Consider the following 18447-nt stretch of genomic DNA (forward strand, 5'->3'; position numbering starts at 1 on the left):
AAATTGGGACTGTGACATTGTAGCACAAGTGCACAACTAAGTTAACCATGCTCTCTCTCAGAGACTTGGAAATATATGAAAGACAATGCATGGTTGAATGATATAGTGGTAAACAATCAGGATATTTTATGAAGACAAAAATGAACATCAAACATATGTGTGTTCAGTTTCCAACAATTTACCCTTTTTTGTTCTCACGAACAACTTGTTTCATTGCTCTAAGTAGTTGTAGTTTCTATTGCAAATATCTCATGACACTTATCTGTAATACACGGAAACGTGAATCCTTTATTCAAATTAAAGCCGTTATAAGAGCACCAAAGGGGTTTGACTTAAAATTGATTTCGGTTTGGGTTTTATTGGTTTTGAAAGTACAATTGATTTTGGTTCGGTTTTATTGGTTTAAATAGTCACGCCACGCGACGACAATTTTAGAAACAAGTGCGTTAACTTAACTAAAGGTGACGAGTTCGATCCTCGAAAGTAACCATATTTTAGTTTTTTTTTTTTTTTTTTTCTTTTGTTTCAGTGGCGTCGCACTCGTAATCTCTTTCCACAAAACTGTGAGAAAGAAGAGATCAGTGATTGATTTACTCGATGAACGATCTAGAAAACGAAGAGAAGCCCGAGAACGAACACGTGGTTGAATCGGCTATGTCATCGACGGCGGCGATTGATGGAGTGGCGGCTTTGAGATCGGTGTTTCAGCGAGTAAACCAAGCGGCGGAGAAAGCGGGTCGTGCGTCGGATCGAGTACGGGTCGTAGCGGTGAGCAAGACAAAACCAGTTTCTCTGATTCGTCAAGTATACGACGCTGGTCATAGGTCTTTTGGAGAGAACTATGTGCAAGAGGTCATCGAGAAGGCACCTCAGGTCTCTGAGTCTCTCTCTCTGCTTGCAAAATCTTTTTTTGAATCCTTTGGATAATTGAAAGAGTCTTGAATTTGAATTTTTTGGAAATTTGCAGCTTCCAGAAGATATAGAGTGGCATTTCATTGGGAATTTGCAGAGCAACAAAGTGAAACCTTTACTAAGTAAATTTGATTTTTGCCCATTTGGTTATTACTTGGTTCTTCTTCTTGCAATCAGTTTTGTGAGTTACTAATTTGGATGTTAAAACTCCACACTTGAGTTCTTCAATTCGTTGGCACTAAATTTGGTTTGAATATGAGCCACTTTGTTACTGAAATCTCTTAGTCTTTGGTATGTTTTGTTCTGAATTCTTTGATTTGGTTGCATGATTGATTAGCTGGAGTGCCTAACCTTGTGATGGTGGAAAGTGTTGATGATGAAAAGGTAAAAAAGTTCTCTTTTTTGTATATTGTAAGAGAAGGGTTTTGTTATTTGGTTTGTAACTGTTCTATAGCTCCTTCGAGGTGTTAGATAACAAAAACATGAAATCTCGTGGGTTTGTTTCGATGTGATGACAAAAGTAAAGATGCATTGGGAGTTCAATTAGATCAAACCATACTAACTTATGAATATACATGGTGCCAAATCACTGATTTTGTTTAACTAAATTTGCTTCATAGATTGCAAATACGCTTGATCGTGTGGTTGGAAACATCGGAAGAAAGCCCTTGAAAGTCTTGGTCCAAGTGAATACCAGTGGCGAAGAGTGTAAGAGTCTGAGAAATTCTTCTTCAACTTTGAATGTTTTCCAGCTTTCACCTTTTCTTAATACTATCTGAGGTGATCTTCTTAACTGAAACTTTCAGCTAAATTCGGCGTGGAACCCTCAGGATGCGTAGGACTGGCGAAACACGTGAAGGAAGCTTGCTCCAATCTCGAGTTTTCCGGGTTGATGACTATAGGGATGGCTGATTACACTTCAACCCCAGAGAATTTCAAGGTTATATAATCTGTTTTGAGCCTAACATGTTTGGTAATATTTTTACAACACTAAAAGGAGCTCACGTTCGTTTCTTATTATATTATATGTGTAGTTGCTTGCGAAATGCAGAAGTGAAGTGTGTAAGGAGCTTGGAATACCGGAGGAGCAGTGTGAGCTATCTATGGGGATGTCTGGTGACTTTGAGTTAGCCGTAAGTTGTTGTTGATTGTTGATTCAAGTAAAAAAGTTATGAGATCTGTTCAAAATGTTAAAGAGTTTTCTTAATGGCTTTGGGAGTTACAGATTGAACTGGGAAGCACAAATGTGAGAATAGGGTCTACAATTTTTGGGGCGAGAGAGTATCCTAAGAAGAAATGAAGTAAACTGGCGGGTGATGAGATTGATACATAAGACTCATAACATCCCAATAAACAACCTGCCAAGACTTGTAAAACCCTACACATCACAAGAATTAATCGTAAGATGATAATTTTGGTGTTTGATGAGAGAAAGAGGAAGAGAGTACGTTTACCTGAGAGTTAAAATATTGACACATATTTTGCCTTTATTTATAAAGAAAGAGAAGAAGTGTGTACAACCAAATCAAAACATGAAATTTTTTTTTGATAACTAGTAAATTTTTTTTGATAACTAGTAAATTTTTTTTGTTCTTGGAAAAACATGAAAATTTGTATGCGAAAATCTTTTTTCTAATTCATTAGGTTCATCATTGCCAATTTGACATTTTTTGCTCTAAGAATAAATAACAAACAATTTGTTCATTTGGGGCTTTATACACCCAAATCTTATTATTGGCCCTTATAAACTTGCTAATGTACGATGCTAGTTATAAAGAATATTTAAAAAGTTGTCCCAACAACATCTTAATCTTTTTACCAAAGGAAGTCACGTACTAATTGCTTTGGGAGTTCTGCAGTATAAGTAAACCATATCTAGCACTTATCTTCTAGTCAAGGCTTCTTCAATAATCGATTTACAATCTTAATTAGCTTTTAAACAACAAATCTAAAACACCAAATCAAAGAAGTTCATATAAATCTACTATTGACTGAATCAACTAGAATTAATCAATCAATCTATCTCAGCAAAAGAATCAGAAGGTAGAAGAGTTACATTGGTCATATTGATTCAGTCAAATATCAAAATCAGTCAAGTACCACAAATACGGATATTTTGTGAAAAGAATGACCAAGTTAGAGTGAAGTAATAAGAAACAAGAGAGAACTTCGAATCTGCAGAGAGAGAGAGCTCCACTTTGACCAACTGAATTTAGCCAAAACCTAGAATTCTCTCCTAAGGTATTTCAATTTCCTACTTCATACGAAAATAAAAACTCAAACCTCTCAAAGAGTTAAAGAAGAGCGTGTTAAAGAAGGATGTACCGTTGTTCCATTCAAGGTCGTAGCCTGTAATGCCACCGAGCTGCTCCTGGATGATATTGAAATTACGACCGTTGGTCCAGTCGTACCAAAGGTCAATCATCGCCGGAGTAATTCATAAACATTAACGCGTGGAACTGGTGTGGCCATGGCGTCTGGAACAGGCTCATCCGCGGTGGCGATTTTTAACGCCAGTGGTTAAAACGATGAAGATGACGATTAGTATCAGTAATCAGTGGTCGTCTAAAAGCCATCTGTCTCAGGTTTTGGTTGATCGAAGACGGGGAGGTCAAAAAATTACTTGTGTTACTTCTTTTCTCAACATTACTTGTACCTCTTAGGAAGAGAGGTATAACACTTGCTAAACGTAACGTATTTTATATTAATTGAAGCCAGTTTCTTCGGGAAAATTTAGCACCCAAACAAGATTCCAAAGTAAAAGAAAATTCATTGAGTTAGTTTCTTCAAAAGCGTCATATATAAAATCAATTAAGTAACACACTCATGAGGGATTTCTATAAATCGATGCTATGCCCTACTCTATGTATACTCTCTGTTGCTTGACCTACACTGTTGCTGAGTTATAATAAGGTTATGTTTGTTGATGCTCCTATTAGCCCTTCCCTCACAATGCGCATAGCAGCTTCGTTCGTGAACTTCCTTGCAAAAAGAAAGCACGGGACTGGTCTTGAATCCGCCTTACACCATTCAGTTCGAGATTCAGACTCATAATAGACATGGTCTATTTTCTGCCCCAAGAAAAGAACGAGAACGACAAAATTACTCAAAAGATCTCATTTGGTTGTGATTTTGATCACCAGTAGGAAAAAATTTATGTACCTTTATTTCTTTAATGTCCTCAGGGCCAGAGTTTTCAAATGTGAAAGTGACGGGATGCCAAGATTTGGCTTCATATTTTGTAGCCGAAACGTTCCATACAGTATATGTCACCGTTCGTCGTTCCATTTCACTCTCTAGTCCTTGCATCTGAAAATATCAGTTTGGAATACATAACCAATATGGGATTATATAGATGGAAACAAAAATGGGAGAGATTTTTATCAGAGAGGATTACCGTAAGCAATGTTTGCACATAGTGTTCATCGGGGATGCAGTTGCGCCGTTTTTGTTTCTGAATTCACATCAAATGTAAAAAAATCCAGACCATTTGATTATGAAAAAAAAAAGAGGTAAATCAATGGAGGGAAGTGTTCATAGACACTCTTTAGATTGTTACAAAGCATTAACATAATTGGTTGAGGCTGCTATTAAATGAAAAATGCCAACTTCAAAGTATCACTTACAAGAAACAACCATGCCTCATTGGTACCTAAAGGTGGACATCTCTGCAAACCAAAAGAGAAATTAACAAATAAATCTCTTGCTTCTTCAGCAAAAAAAAAAAGTCACGAGCGGAATTAAATATACATAAAGCTTAATTTTTACCTTGCAGAATTTCTTAAAAACCGGGAATACGATACCATCATTTACAATGACCTCTGCATGACTTCTGATCAAAGCTATCCACTGTAATAGATAAAACAAGAATGAGATTTAAAACTTCATGAAGTGAAAAGGAACCTCTTGTCCCTCACAATTTGATGCTTCAGAAATCTTGGTAAGCAATCAAATTCAGCAATGTTAGTTTCACAAGCAAGACAATGAAGATACCTGGGATCCTTTTCGCCATTTCTCTTCAGGTATGACTGGAGACATTTTCACACTGTACCGTGTCTCTTTTGTATGAAGAAAACTGCAAATAGAAAGCAACAAACATAGTTTACCATTCATCTAAATAACTCCTCTTATAATACACCAGTTATCAATCAGGCCATATATATCAAATATGAAGTACTAAAGAAACCTCATAAAAATTCAGAGTTGCATATCTACCTATCCACAAAACTCCTCGGTGAAGAGATAAGGTATCTATATATATAGCCAAAGTCATATAACGGAGCACATCTGCAAAACAGACGAAAGCAAATTGAAATAAGTGCGTCGTAAATCACATATGTACAGTTCCGCAAGCAAAAGGGAACTCAATGGAGTAATGCTGAAAGAAGAAGGCACCACACCTGTCAGAGAGAAGAACAAATCTTTGATTGGACTGATCCTCTAAAGCAGAAGCAAACAACAATCTTTCAGCTGCAATCATGCTTGATTCTCCCCATACTACCTATATAATAAACACACTCATCCTAAGTTTTTCAATTCAATCCACTCTTAATCCTTAGGAACAGTTCTAAAAATGAAGACTCACCTTAATACTATTGTTCAATTGGCGATTATAAAAATACTGAGACCGCGTAGTGTCTTCATTAAACACGAAACCAGGTAACGAATGTACATAGATTGAGAAATTAGCATGATCCACACCCTACAAATTCACCAAAATCAGCAATTTTGAAAGAACAGCTAAAATCAAAAGACTTGGGTCAACTACGACCTTGAAGAAACTATCCCACAAAAAATCAAGAGGGAGATCACGGCGAGCTAAGAAAAGGAAAGCGAGCTTGGGACGAAGATCGCCGGAGTATTCACGGAGCGGGGTGGTACGAGATCTCGCGACGGAGAGCGGCAATGTCGAGACGGAATGGTAATGTAGTTGGATCCTTAAGAGAGCGAAAAGGCAAAGCGCGGCGGAGAAAACGATAACGAGCTTCCATCCAAGCCAAACGACGCCGCGACGTGACGACGGAGGCTGAATCTGCGGCTGTGGTTTCCCCGTCATTGTCGTAGTAGTAGTACCTTGATAAAATCGCGATCATTCGAGTCTCTCACTGTCTCTCTCTCTATAGGGTTTTGTTGAAGTCAAATAAAAAGGTTCAGAAGAAACGGAAACTGAATTATTTGGAAATTAAACATTTGAGAGAAGAAGAAAGAAAGGTAGACGAAGATGGTAGTTAGAGACGGTATAAACCTTCTGAAAACGACGTCGTAAGGCGCGTACACGTTTTTAAGTTAGGTGGGGTCTACGTTAATATGAAAAGTTGAAAACACTACTTTCTTGTTGTCCTAAATTGAAATTCAACTACAAATATGTCACAATATGGTAGTATGTTATTTACAATTTGACTAAGAATATTAATTATCCAAGACATATTTACTTTCCTTCTAAACAAATAAAAAATACTAGGATTTAACCCGTGGTATACCACGGGACAACTATTTAATTTTATTTATAATGATAGTTGATTTTAGCGGTATTTAATTTAATAATAAAATTATATATTTTTAATTTTTAATCTTTTTATATTTAGTGATACGATTATTCTTAAAGTATTATAATTTTATCATGAAAAACACTAAAATTATGAATTATAACTGTTTGTATAATGTATATTTAATCAGAATAATTAACTGTTTTATTTATTTAAAATAATACTATTTTTTTGATATATAATTATTTAATTTAATTGATTGTTTATTTTTCAGTGTATACAATTTAATGATTGATTTTTCTATTTTTTTTATTTTGGAATACATATATAGAAAAGAATTTTGCTATTAATAAGGAATTTAAGTAGAATTAATTAGTTTCTATGAAAAAAATGATTCTGTCAATTTACAATATTTTACTTCTTGCTTTTAGTGCAATTTTGTAGGGACTAAAATTTTAAATAAACAAAATTAAAAGGGTAGAACCCAAAATGTATTTCAAAAAAATATATATATAGATTAGATTTTCAGTTTAGGAAATTTATTAATGTTAATATAATTATTGAGATTGTAAACTTTTGTTATAGAAAATTTGTGGTATATCATTTAAATTTGAGAGATTCTAGCATCCATAAAATAGTTTTAGAGATTTAATGAGTTAAAACTTTAATGGGTAGATTTGTTTTTGGAAAAATCGGAATGTATAGATGTTGTTAAGATTTTATGGCAATAAATGTAACAAATGTTAGTCAGTTTAAAAAAGTTTAGTATTTGAGTTTTTCTGCAATGTTATTTATGGAATTTCTATAGGGGTTATTGTTGTAAAAAAAATAATAATAATTAAAATTTAAAGGGCATAAACCAAATGTACTTTAAAAATGTTAATATAGATTCAACTTTGAGGATTAATGTGCATTTTATAAGGTAACATTAATTAAAAGTTTAAAATAACCCAAAAAAAAAAAGAAGAAGTCTGTTAAAAAAAAAAAAAAGAAGTCAAAACTACGGCTACACATTTTGTGATGTTACCATATCTCAACCTTTTCATTTGCTCTTCAAAAGAAGATTACATCAAATATTCATCTGCCAAAAAAAACAATGGCCTCCAATTCAAAAAGTTACATCAAAATCCCCATTTGAAAAAAGGAATCATTGTTTTCAAGAGACGCATGTTTCTACATAATATATATCCCAACAGCAAAAGCCAACTACAAATAGTCATGGCTTTACAATCCTACAAAAAAAATTCTGCTGCCAATCCTACAACTACAACAAAGCCATAGTGAAGCTTTTTAGTTGAGATCTGCCAATAATGTCTCCACTTCTTTCAGTGCTTGTTCCACTGCGTAGATCACCATTTTCTTTATCTGTTTTCACATGGCAAAAGATTCAAAGAAGATTAAAACAAAAAAATAATCCAAAATTAGAAATCACCGCAAAATACTCACCTCAAGTTTGTCTTCTCTGGCTTTGTGGTTCTTAGGTAGTTGTCTAAACTCATCAGTCAAACGGAGACACTCATCTATGTTCTCTGGGGAAACAAAATCAACAGCTACCTTTGTGCACGACTGTTCCAAATCCACATTAAAAATCCGTTACATAAGTTAAAAAGACAATAAGAAAAAGTTAGTTTATAAGACAAAAAGTTATCCAAACAATAATAACCTTGAGATTCCGAACTTGATGAGGACAACCCGCTGGAATAAACACTGCTTCTCCTAGCTTTTGCACAAATGTCCATGGCTCAATCCCTTATATTCAAAGATAACAATTATAAACAAACATATGACTGACTACAATGTTGGACGTCACAGTTATTACAGTTACAAGTAAATCATACCAAATTCCGCCTTGAGTTTTCTTTTGTGCTCCACGGTCAAGAAACAATATTGGTCATGTATAGGATGATACACCTAACAAAAGAATCCTATCATCCAAAATAACCTACTAGAGACTCAGAAATGAAACGTTTCCCAGATTATTTTATATTTGCTAACCTTTTTCACACGAGAGCAATAAGTATGTCTAAATTCTTTGCAATGCTTCCTTAGATACTCTTCAAGCTTAGGAACATCTTCTCTTCTAAATATGTCCCAAAGTGCACCTCCAATTTCATCATGATACCCATTCTCATAACTCACAATCTCTTTTCCCTCTGAACCATTTTGCTCCTGAAGCTCTTTCTCATTCTGTTGCTTGTGTTTCTCTTTCAGAGCTTCTATGGCAACTCGTTGCTCCTCAGTTATTGTTACTTCAGCCGTATGCATCAGGATATTAACCTACAAACAAGACACCTTTATATATTTGACAAACTACATTTGTATTTAACATTATTGTGTAAAGAATTCCGAAAACTTACTGCATCTGACATATCACAGTGAAGCTTAGTGACTGAATCGCCTCTACCGAGCTCATCTGAAATCCCATATGCAATGTAGGTTTTTGGACCAAGATCTGGTTTAAGGATTCCTTCGGGAAGTTTTGCAGCAATGTTGAGGATTCCGGATCTAGGATCGCTATATTCTTGGAACGGTAATGCTGAAATGAACTCATCGCAGTGACGAGGTAAAAGGTTTTCAAACTTGTCTGAAGGAGGCCAATCCTTCAGCTTCAGCATCTCAGGCCAGAAGTTACCATATGTTCTTCCTTTGCTGTATCCTTCAAAGAAACATCGAGTATCGATCTTCACCTGAAATAATAAGAAACAAGATGAGCTACAGAACCTCTAAAACACCTTTAAAAAACTTTATAAGAAATGAGTTTTTACCTCACAGTTAGCTAAACAATCGATAGCTTTCACATCAGACATGTTAGTGCTAGTTGGTGAATCAACATTCTCACATAAAGCCCGCCACATCACCATTGGCTCCCAGCTTAAACCAGCTGTGATGTCAAGGGCGTTTCGAACGATCACTGGTTCACCTTTGGACCAATGCTCTTGGAAATGTAGAAGCTCTTCTTGCATCAGGACATCAAAAGAATCAGGAGAGTAAAGGTAATTGTCATTGGATCTGTCCCTTGAAGCTGCCTTCCTCTTCATACTCTCCTCCAAATCAGATGAACATCTACAATATGACATTATCGGATCCATAGTATAAGAGGCTAAGAATGTCTCTGCCTTGTTCTCCAAATCTGACATCCAAGTCACTGGTAGGATTCTCTTAAGCTCCAACACAGATTCACCGCAACCGCCTAGCTCTTTTGGCGCACAGGGTATGCTTCCATTTTCATCAGCATTCCATTTAATGGATGTAATATTATTAGTTTCATCCTCAGAAACAGAAGACGAGCTTGGTTCTGCATCTTCGCCATGCATATATCTGCTCCCTTTATTCTCGAATTGTAGCTTGACTTCCGGGCGTTCTGAAAGCCGTCCTCCACGGATCTCTTCGCAACAGTTCAGACAAAGCTCATAAGAGCACTTTGTACAGCTTCTATGCAAGTCAACAATTGAAGTTGCACAGTGGTTACTACAGAGAAAAATGATAAGTCAGTAATATGTGAAATAAATCTAATATCATGTAACTATTCAAACACATGCAAAAAGATGATACTTACCAGAAGACGCGCTCTTCATTTGAGCAGAGAGACTCGGATATATCAACTTGAGAAGTCACTACTCCTATACAGAACATATCAATTACGTTATCTTGTAGCAAGAAAAAATCTTCTGTTAGTAGCAGAGGAAGATCACACTATATATACCTTGAAACTTTGCCTCGGTTTCGATTTCTTTATCTTGTGCTTTGCAAAACTTTTTCAAGAAAGGAAGCACTGACACAATCAAGTATTGAAAATGATAAAATCTTTCGTCGTTATTGAGCTTTCTCTTTGATGTCTGTAAGACAAACAGATCATATGAGGATACACTCATGATTGTTGTCTTCAAATTACTTCAAGAATCAACCATAGTGAGAAATCTCAGTATGAATCCTTTGGGTAAGAATACAATCATACCTCGATTAATCCACTCGAATGCAAACATGAGGAGCAATTGCAAGTTCTACGACAAAAGGGACATTGGTCTATGACACCATCCTTGGTCATATGGGGATACCTGTGACAAACCGCGAGTTTTGTATAAACGATAATGAAGCACATAGACAGAAGAAAGAATGTAATAAAACTTTAGGACATAAAAACTAACCACTTCTTTATGCATGGAAGACAATACAATCTCTCTTCACAAAAAGTGCAAATGAAAAGATATCTTCTTTCCCCTTGAGAGCATTGATGGCATATTGCAAGATCTCCCAAATCTGCCTGCGTAGGAGAAGCAAAAAAAGAAACACGATTTTCAGACAAAAGTAGTTGAGTAAAGTTTCATCACACACATCATGTGTTCTGGTTGTGTATAGAAGAACAAATTTTAACCTTTAAATTCCTTGTCATGCTTCTGCAGTCAATAAAATACTCAATTTTCAGATGAGAATCAAAACGCGAACTGGAAGCGCTAACAACATCTATCTCGTTACCAGGAAACCAAACATCCGCAATATCTGAATTCTTGCTCTTGCTACGAGATTTTGCCTTGGTGAAAGGAGCAACTTGGAGTTTTAGTTCCCGATTCTTCTTTGCATCATCAACAACAACAACTTCTTCTTTAGCTCTCCTTCCCTCGCATTCAACATCACCACCACTTCCTACTCGTCTCTTCTTTCTTGAAGATTTCGGTTTAATCTCATCAGCTTTAGAGCGTTTCCGTGTTTTGTTAGACACTCGCTTCACACATTCGGCGTTACTCTCTTCTTCTAAATCCGATGAGCCACTGCTGAGACTCGTTGCCTTAACCGGTTTCTTCTTCTTCTCCAGCCAACAAGTTCCCTTTGAAATCTCCTTCACACCATTGTTCACTCCATTAGCAGGTACTACACTCTTCATAATTCTCAATTTCACCTGCAAAATCCAATGTCAATAACAGAAAATGGATTAGCCTTAAAAAAAAAAAATCAACCGGAAAAAGGATATTACACCGAAGTCTCTAAGATTATAGGATTTTCTCTCGCACGAAGGAAGAAGAAGAAGCGATTCAATACCTGAGCTGAAATAGGTGATTTAATTAGTCAAAGAGGAAGAAGGAAGAAGAAGCGATTCTAAAAAGTAGCTAAACCGACTGATTCGTATTACTACCCCCCCCCCCCCCCCCCCCCCCCCCCCCCCGTACGTTCGGATTATGAGTGGAACCACGCGCGCGCGTCCCCGAAGCCACTGATTCGCTCTCCGTCACATCCACCCAAAGCTTTTTTCTTACTCAAACTTAAATTACTCATCGAAATACACAATATATGGATAAAATCTTATGCATAAATTACAGATTTTTATGAGTAAAGATTTTTTTCTAAAGCTGTTTTTAGAATTGATATCAATCAATCATGGGTGTAATTTTAGGCTGTCTAATTCTGTAAATAATACACAGATATATATATATATATGTTAATAAAGTTGAATATAAAGAAATATGTTTTTCTTTGATAATTTTCTTTCAACCAAAATATTTTTTTCTTTATATGTTTGTGTGTATAATAATAAGATGGAGATAAACATTGGAAATAAAAAGATGGAAATAAACTATTCCTATGTAGAATGTATACTACTCCACCAGTCACCATTCTATATTTATGAGAGTAATTTACTCAATTTTGCATTTATTATTATGGTGGTCAGATTTTTTTTTTTTTTGAATTGTTAGCATTTAAAGAGAATAAATACGTATAACCATTTTTGCTAAATTTTTTTTTTTTTTTTTTGCCAATGCTAAAAATAATATTATACTCTACAATACAGTGTTGACTCTTATCTTCTTTTCTTTTCTTTTTTTTTTTCTTGTAAGTGTTGACTTATCAAAAGAAACTAAAAAAAAAATTGTGTTTTTTTTTTGTTATAAAAAAACCACGCATAATTTCGGAACTTTGGGAGTAGTATATCTACTAAAAATAGAAACTAAATTTCGAGCCTGTTCGGTATTGACAGATGTGTGATACACTTCTATGGTTGAGGCGTTGGGGTTGGGCAATAAGGATATAGATTCCTTAGCACTGGTTTGTTTTTCCTCGACATGACAACAATTATCACATACATATCCAATGGAATTTCAGAAAACTATATATATTTTATTTTAAAAATATTTAATGTAAAACGTACTCAAAAGTCAGAACCAAAAATATTCTCATCATATACAAAATCTGACTAAAAAAAAAACAAAAAAAAAACTAATAGAAACAAAAAAAATTCCCCACATGTTACTTCCAATTTCTTTATATACTGTGTAAAGGTATAATAAACCCAAGCCTGGCTTAAGTGAATCAATGGGAGTCTCTTTTATCACTTTCACGGTGGTGAACGCGAGGAACCGCGGCTAACATGGCTAGCCGCCGGAGTATTTAGCCGTGACTGACGTTTCGTTGGCACAGTAACACACTCATCATCCGAATCCTCCCCGCAATAACTGGACATATCATCAAACCGACTGTCTTCATAGTGGTCGTCTTTGAAAACCGGATGAATATATGCTTTCTGAAGGTAAGGTTTCAGATTAAAGTTTGGTTCTCTAGCTTTTTCCAATGTATCTTTGACCATTGCTTCCTGTAAAACCAGACCACATGATATCTCAATCAAAAATATATTCTTAACCAAAATCAGCCACATAAAACCAGAATAGTGTTTACTTAAACAGATGATAAAACCTTGGTTTGAGTAAAAATGTGATATTTTTGTCTAACTAACCTTCAAAGGGTGACGCAGGAATGCTGGTTCATACCGGCCTTTGCAGAACCGGTGAAAGAAAAATGTGAGGATCGGTAAGACTAGGAGGAATGGCGTGGACTGAGCGGCTCCTTTAGTGCTCAGTAGTCCCATCAAAAGGACTTGCGAAATTATCAATGCTGCTATTATACGTCCATGGACATCGGGCCAGAACCTAGCCCCGCTTTCATATTCCTGATTGTACACATTTATGATCTGCAATAAGCCATAATCAGCAAAACAAGAAAGTTCAAGAAGTAGAGAAGAAGTATTTGTGTGATTCTGTTATAGCTCTCCTGACAGCCAAAAAGATCAAGAAGACAAAATTTAACACTTTATCCGTTGAGTTGAAAATAATCTTGAAGATGTTAAAAAGAAGGGAGCAGTGTTTGTTTACTAACCTGATGACGAAATACGAGGTAGGCCAATGCGAAGAAGACTATAATGAACGGGAGTAGAACAGGAGTCACAGGGGCATAGACAAGACCGAGGAGGAAGTAGAGTTGAATCCGAGGCTCTGTCGCATGATAATTGATCTGTCCAGGGTTCATTGCTTCTTCTCTATCCTTTTCAGTTTTCACCAAGAAGAAGTTCTTTATATGGAAAAAGATGAGAGGTTTCAGCCTCAGAATCTCCCCTGCAACACCCGCCCAACCGTCCACCATTATATATGTGATAAAAAACGTTGCTTTTATCGGTATTGCTACTCCAACCGTCCTAGGAATCCTATCCAAGTGACAAGTGCAACAAATACATAAGCTCAACAATCTATATAACGTTCCCCCCCCCCCCCCCCCCAAGAGACATGGAGAAAAGGAAGCGGAAGCTTACTGATTTGCGGATTGTTTGAGGAAAGAATCGAGCTGTTCAAATGCAGAGCCAGCGATTATGCTTCCAAGGAAGACATTGACGAGATTAAACATATAGTATCGAGAAGCCGCTCTTCTCTCTAACGATGATAACGATACAAACCCTTCGAACTTGGACATTACCATCAAAATGCTTGGCAGAAATATTAGAAAGAGCTTTAACACAATACCCGGTAGGAAACCTTGGATAAACGATTTAACAAGGTCCCTGCAAAACATAGCATATTCAAACATCTAAGTAGACAAGGAGTGGAGAGACAGAGACAGAGAGAGAGAGAGAGGGAAACATTACTTCTCGACGAGGGATTTGAGGAACGGAGCATGTTTCTCGATGCCTTCGATGCTTGCTAAGGATTGAACAAAGGCTATAGGAATCATGAAGAAGAAAGTGAGGAAGAAGAATGCAATGTGCATTATAAGTCTTCTTACTGTCAAAGAGACATAAGGTATCGCGAGGTTCGACCAAAACACTTCTCTTGCCTCGGGAGCCCATTCAGTTAACCATTCGGTCGGATCACTCGACTGTTGAGTCTGTGCACAAACCGCAGCACCCCACCGTGTTCTAAAAGAGACAAAAGCTGCTGGCATAATGCTCGAGTCATCTTTCTTTACTTTCTTCCTTTCCTCCGATATCTACTCAAGAAAAGCTAAGTCAGGTTCGACTAGTTTTAACTGAGAAAGGTGTTGTAGCAAGAAATGAGAAGACAGATGATACTCACTTGCTCGTTTAATTTCTCGATTTCAGCTATATAATGATCGATTGCGTCAACATTTTTGCCCCATAGCCCGAGAAAACCCGTCTGGTTTACCAAATAAGACAACATAAGACAGTTCAGAGACAAGAGACAAGCTTTTCTCAAGTTTTTGTCTAAGACCACTCAGTTACCTTTATCTTTGGCCTTTGTTCCTGGTTCCTCATATACTTCAATTGGTAATAGTCAAGCCAGTTCTGCGTGCTCTTCTTCTGCTCCACTAATGCTGCCAAATCGTTTGCATTATACACAACCTGGATAAATCAAGTTGTAAGATTTAAACACAACATGTGAAAAAAAGACTGAATCTTTCTAAGGAATGAATGAGCTTATAACCTGATGTGTAAGATAATGGTCTGGATGGTTAACTAGAAAGAAATGTTCCACACACTCACTAATGGACTCGTCTGGGTCTGCTGGTACGTTCCTAACCAAAACCTGTGAAAAACAAACTGGATCAGTCTAAGGTTATAACAGCATGAAACAAAACTGATTAGTGATCATATATAATAATAGCTTTACCGTGAACTGATCAGGTCGCCGTTGCTCGTTCTGGAGAAATGCCAAACGCATAGCAGCTACTTTCTCGTACTCTTTCATTAGAACATAGCAAGTCCAGAATGTAAAGGCGTAAGCCATCACCAGGTGAGTCCAAAACCTTCAAAAAAAAAACACAAACTTTAAAGACGTAGGAGGAAGAAAGAATCAGACATGAGATTTGTTTGTGATGATTTGCAAACCTGTCTGAACCACGTTCGATATTCGATATCGACAGCTTATCAATATCACTAGATGTTACATTACGAAGCTTAGCTAGTTGCAGACCATCACTAGTCCAATTGACAGGAACAAGAATCGACCACGCAAGTAAAGCAATGGGGACAAAGATCTTAAGCCTGAAAAAAAAAAAAAACAGAGAAACCAACAATAAGTCTTAAAAAAGATGAAACCATGATAGCTAAAGCAACAACCTTTCACAATCAAATTAACAAAAACATAAGTACCCAATCAAGTAAATCCTCAAGTAGACAGCAGAATCCAAACCAGCATGGTCAATAAGCTCAGGCTCAGGCATCTTAAGAGCAGCGGGCATCCAGTTCAAGAAACGGAGGTAAGAGCCTAAGTTGACATTGACAAACTTGCTGACAAGAGCACCAGAATGCAAAGGGCTGCTTCTAATACCTTTAAGATACCATTTAGGGAAATAAACCCTGTCGTTGAAAGGTTGAATCCTCAAGATTGCAAATGCCAAAAGGAAGATGATGGCTGTGAGTATGTTAATCGTTGCTGCTAATCCAATATCTCCTAGTGTTGCCATCTCTTCTCTTTCTTAACTCTTTAGCTCTCAAATCTAATAATCCCGGTTTGGAATTCAAACGCTTCTTCACCTGCAAAATCGATTCAAAAAAAAAAAAACCTTTGAAATCACAAAAGCTTTTTCACCTACAAAAGATTCATTAAAATGGCGTGTTGTGTTGTGTATTTATTAAAGCAGGAAGAAGTAATTAATATGGAAATTTATATTTATAAAGATTTTTTTTTTTAAATGGTAAACCTGTGAAATCTTTTTGAGAAAGGAAGAAGATAAGGAGGAATTGATAAAGAGTTGTTATTCACAGCATTTCTAAAAAGATAGAACTTTTATCTCTACATTCTTGGAATAACATCACTCATTAATAATTATAAAAAAAAAAAGCTTAATTGAGAAACTAGTACATTGAACAAGGGATTAGAATCAAAATCTCTAAAAGAAACCCAAAAACCCAGAAAAAAAATTGTGTTTTTTTGTTGTTGTTGTTGTTGTTGGAGTAACTAACGTATCTTTCTGACAAGAAAATACACTTTTTCCTAAAATTTCTGTATAAGCAATCTAACTAGTAGTTATTATTAGTTTACTTAAATACCAAATTGAAGAAGGAGAAAAATTTGTAAAAAGACAAAAACTAGAAAACCAAATTAAAGAAGTAAGGGGATACCTTGGATTTGTCACTGTATTATTCAGAAGCTTGAGAAAAGCATTCACCAAACTCTTTAGGGAACAGAGAGAGCAGATAGAGAGATCGGTCTGATTCTTTGAAGATAAACCAAAAAAAAGAGACGCTGTGTGTTTTATTTAGCTGTGTAAATACGCTGAAAGAACACGGATCTTCAGGAATAATAATAATAATAAAGTGAGGACGAGGAAGGAAGAAGAAGATGAAGACACTTTTTTTTGGTTGTTGTTGATTAGCGCATTTGGGTGAATTTAATTAAATACTATTATAATGAGGTGATGATGTTGGTCTCGCGTATAGTCAGAGTTTTCTATCTGGCTCTTTCTTCAAAGTTAATTTCGTCATTAGCAGTAATTAAATCAATTAATTTAAGTTCATTGTTATTAGATTTGATCACGAATTCAGCTATCTGCCACGTGGGGGCGGCAACGGTTGTATTTCCTGTACGTGCCACGTGTATTTCTCCGTCGATTGAGAATTTGTTGATAATGTCACGCGCCGAACTTTGAGCGTGACTTGCACGTTCCACTTCAAATATGATCCACTAGCAACGTTCATATTTTGAGTGGAAAAGCGGGGAATGAAGAACGACAGCGTTTTAGCATTAAGTGGGTGTTGGTTGACGGTTGTGTTAAGTTAGCCTAAACAAAACTTAACCAAGAAAACCAATATATAGATTCAATCAATCAAACAACATTTTTTGTTAATTAAAAACAACTGAGTATTTAAAAGGAAAAGGTATATTTCAAGTCAATCACATTATCTTAGTGAGAAAGAGATTTCCTTTTGTCAAGATTTTATCGTTTGTAGGGTTTTTAGTCTATATATACTTTGAATATTCCTATTCATAACAAAGGAGATTATTCCAAAACCTTCCTTGGCTAGAAAACCTTTTTAACTCCCAAAAGGAAAGTTTCCAAATCATTCGAGGGTTGTATAAAACTATCTATGGATATCAGAGCGATAGGGAAAAAAAGAAAAATTGAGAAAACATGGAGATGATGATCAAAGTGAGAGATCTAACAGGTACAGAAATCGATGTCGAGATTGATGTAATGGACTCGATTGCTTGGATCAAGGAATGGATCGAAGAGAAAAAAAAAGTCATTCATCCTTCTCAACAGAAGCTCGTCTTCACCGGGACACAACTTGTTGATGACAACCAAACCGCCAAACATTACAACCTCGAACCTGGTAGTCTAGTTCATCTCGCTCTTGCTGTTACAGGTGGTTAGGTTTTTTGGTTGAACATGTCTCGGTTTATGTCTATTGTCTTTGGTTCTCTCTCTTTTTTCTTTCTTATTTTTGGATTCCCCCATGTTAATAATTGGTTGTTGTGGTTCTACTAAAAATTCTGATTTTTGCCTACTTTTAGAGGAATTCGTTAGTTTTTTCGTACTTTTGATTGAATTTTATGTAAGATTTCGAAATCTTTGTGAAACTCACTAGAAAAAAAAACAGATGGCAAACCCCAATAGAAAAAAAAAATCCAAAATTCTTGGCATTCTTTACAATTGATATTAATAGGTCGGTTGTGATTTTATGAAATTCTGAACTTTGCCTACTTTGATTACTAATAGAACAATAAGCATGCAAATAATCCGCTCTGGTAAATCAGAATGTTACACCAAAATCTTGATAATATCTTCGATCATATAACGGAACAACGTTTTGATTCCAAACACGATAACACAA

General features: G+C 35.9%; 4 protein-coding genes and 1 pseudogene across 12 annotated transcripts; 2 read left to right on the forward strand and 3 right to left on the reverse strand.

The window, feature by feature from the left end:
* The first annotated feature begins 433 nt into the window (after positions 1-433).
* On the forward strand, positions 434-2437 carry LOC104770778 (uncharacterized). Its single transcript, XM_010495239.3, has 7 exons — positions 434-873; positions 968-1034; positions 1250-1296; positions 1533-1620; positions 1719-1852; positions 1947-2045; positions 2138-2437. The coding sequence occupies exons 1-7, from the start codon at positions 598-600 to the stop codon at positions 2210-2212; spliced, it is 786 nt and encodes a 261-aa protein (XP_010493541.1). The 5' UTR covers positions 434-597; the 3' UTR covers positions 2213-2437.
* Positions 2438-3598: 1161 nt separating this feature from the next.
* On the reverse strand, positions 3599-6126 carry LOC104770787 (glycosyltransferase BC10). 3 transcript variants are annotated; one of them, XR_015595178.1, is made up of 10 exons: positions 5684-6126; positions 5498-5614; positions 5313-5413; positions 5128-5199; positions 4906-4987; positions 4681-4761; positions 4539-4580; positions 4310-4366; positions 4075-4214; positions 3599-3983 (listed from the first exon to the last, which is right to left on the reverse strand). XR_015595178.1 is itself a non-coding variant. In XM_010495250.3 (10 exons), the coding sequence occupies exons 1-10, from the start codon at positions 5966-5968 to the stop codon at positions 3816-3818; spliced, it is 1152 nt and encodes a 383-aa protein (XP_010493552.2). In that variant the 5' UTR covers positions 5969-6126; the 3' UTR covers positions 3599-3815. The 3 variants fall into 3 exon arrangements, 2 of the variants coding, with proteins under 2 accessions (XP_010493552.2, XP_087364522.1); XM_010495250.3 differs by having other exon boundaries at positions 4075-4221; XM_087508396.1 differs by having other exon boundaries at positions 3599-3976; positions 4075-4221; positions 5684-6125.
* Positions 6127-7411: 1285 nt separating this feature from the next.
* Positions 7412-11791, reverse strand: LOC104770809 (lysine-specific demethylase JMJ26). 2 transcript variants are annotated; one of them, XM_010495266.2, is made up of 13 exons: positions 11433-11791; positions 10771-11292; positions 10544-10659; positions 10354-10453; positions 10102-10234; positions 9955-10018; positions 9164-9866; positions 8756-9085; positions 8394-8675; positions 8237-8309; positions 8062-8147; positions 7845-7964; positions 7412-7763 (listed from the first exon to the last, which is right to left on the reverse strand). In XM_010495266.2, exons 2-13 carry the CDS (start codon positions 11275-11277, stop codon positions 7689-7691), a joined length of 2589 nt encoding a protein of 862 aa, XP_010493568.2. In that variant the 5' UTR covers positions 11278-11292; positions 11433-11791; the 3' UTR covers positions 7412-7688. The 2 variants fall into 2 exon arrangements, with proteins under 2 accessions (XP_010493568.2, XP_087364523.1); XM_087508397.1 differs by having other exon boundaries at positions 11368-11536.
* Positions 11792-12485: 694 nt separating this feature from the next.
* Positions 12486-17104, reverse strand: LOC104770832 (hyperosmolality-gated Ca2+ permeable channel 1.3). Of its 6 annotated transcripts, none has more exons than XR_015588781.1 (13): positions 16735-16991; positions 15941-16146; positions 15763-15833; positions 15499-15654; positions 15281-15416; positions 15095-15196; positions 14893-15012; positions 14726-14806; positions 14299-14639; positions 13969-14214; positions 13539-13774; positions 13120-13353; positions 12486-12978 (listed from the first exon to the last, which is right to left on the reverse strand). XR_015588781.1 is itself a non-coding variant. In XM_087499116.1 (13 exons), the coding sequence occupies exons 3-13, from the start codon at positions 15831-15833 to the stop codon at positions 12724-12726; spliced, it is 2067 nt and encodes a 688-aa protein (XP_087355242.1). In that variant the 5' UTR covers positions 15941-16146; positions 16735-16991; the 3' UTR covers positions 12486-12723. The 6 variants fall into 6 exon arrangements, 2 of the variants coding, with proteins under 2 accessions (XP_087355242.1, XP_087355238.1); XM_087499116.1 differs by having other exon boundaries at positions 13539-13863; XR_015588777.1 differs by having other exon boundaries at positions 15763-16146; positions 16735-17021.
* A 630-nt stretch (positions 17105-17734) lies between these two features.
* LOC147946582 (NEDD8-like protein RUB3 pseudogene) lies at positions 17735-18126 on the forward strand (annotated as a pseudogene).
* Positions 18127-18447: the final 321 nt, after the last annotated feature.

This window comes from Camelina sativa, chromosome 3, assembly GCF_030686135.1.
Source record: "Camelina sativa cultivar CO46 ecotype springtype chromosome 3, ASM3068613v1".
Classification (NCBI taxonomy): Eukaryota; Viridiplantae; Streptophyta; class Magnoliopsida; order Brassicales; family Brassicaceae; genus Camelina; species Camelina sativa.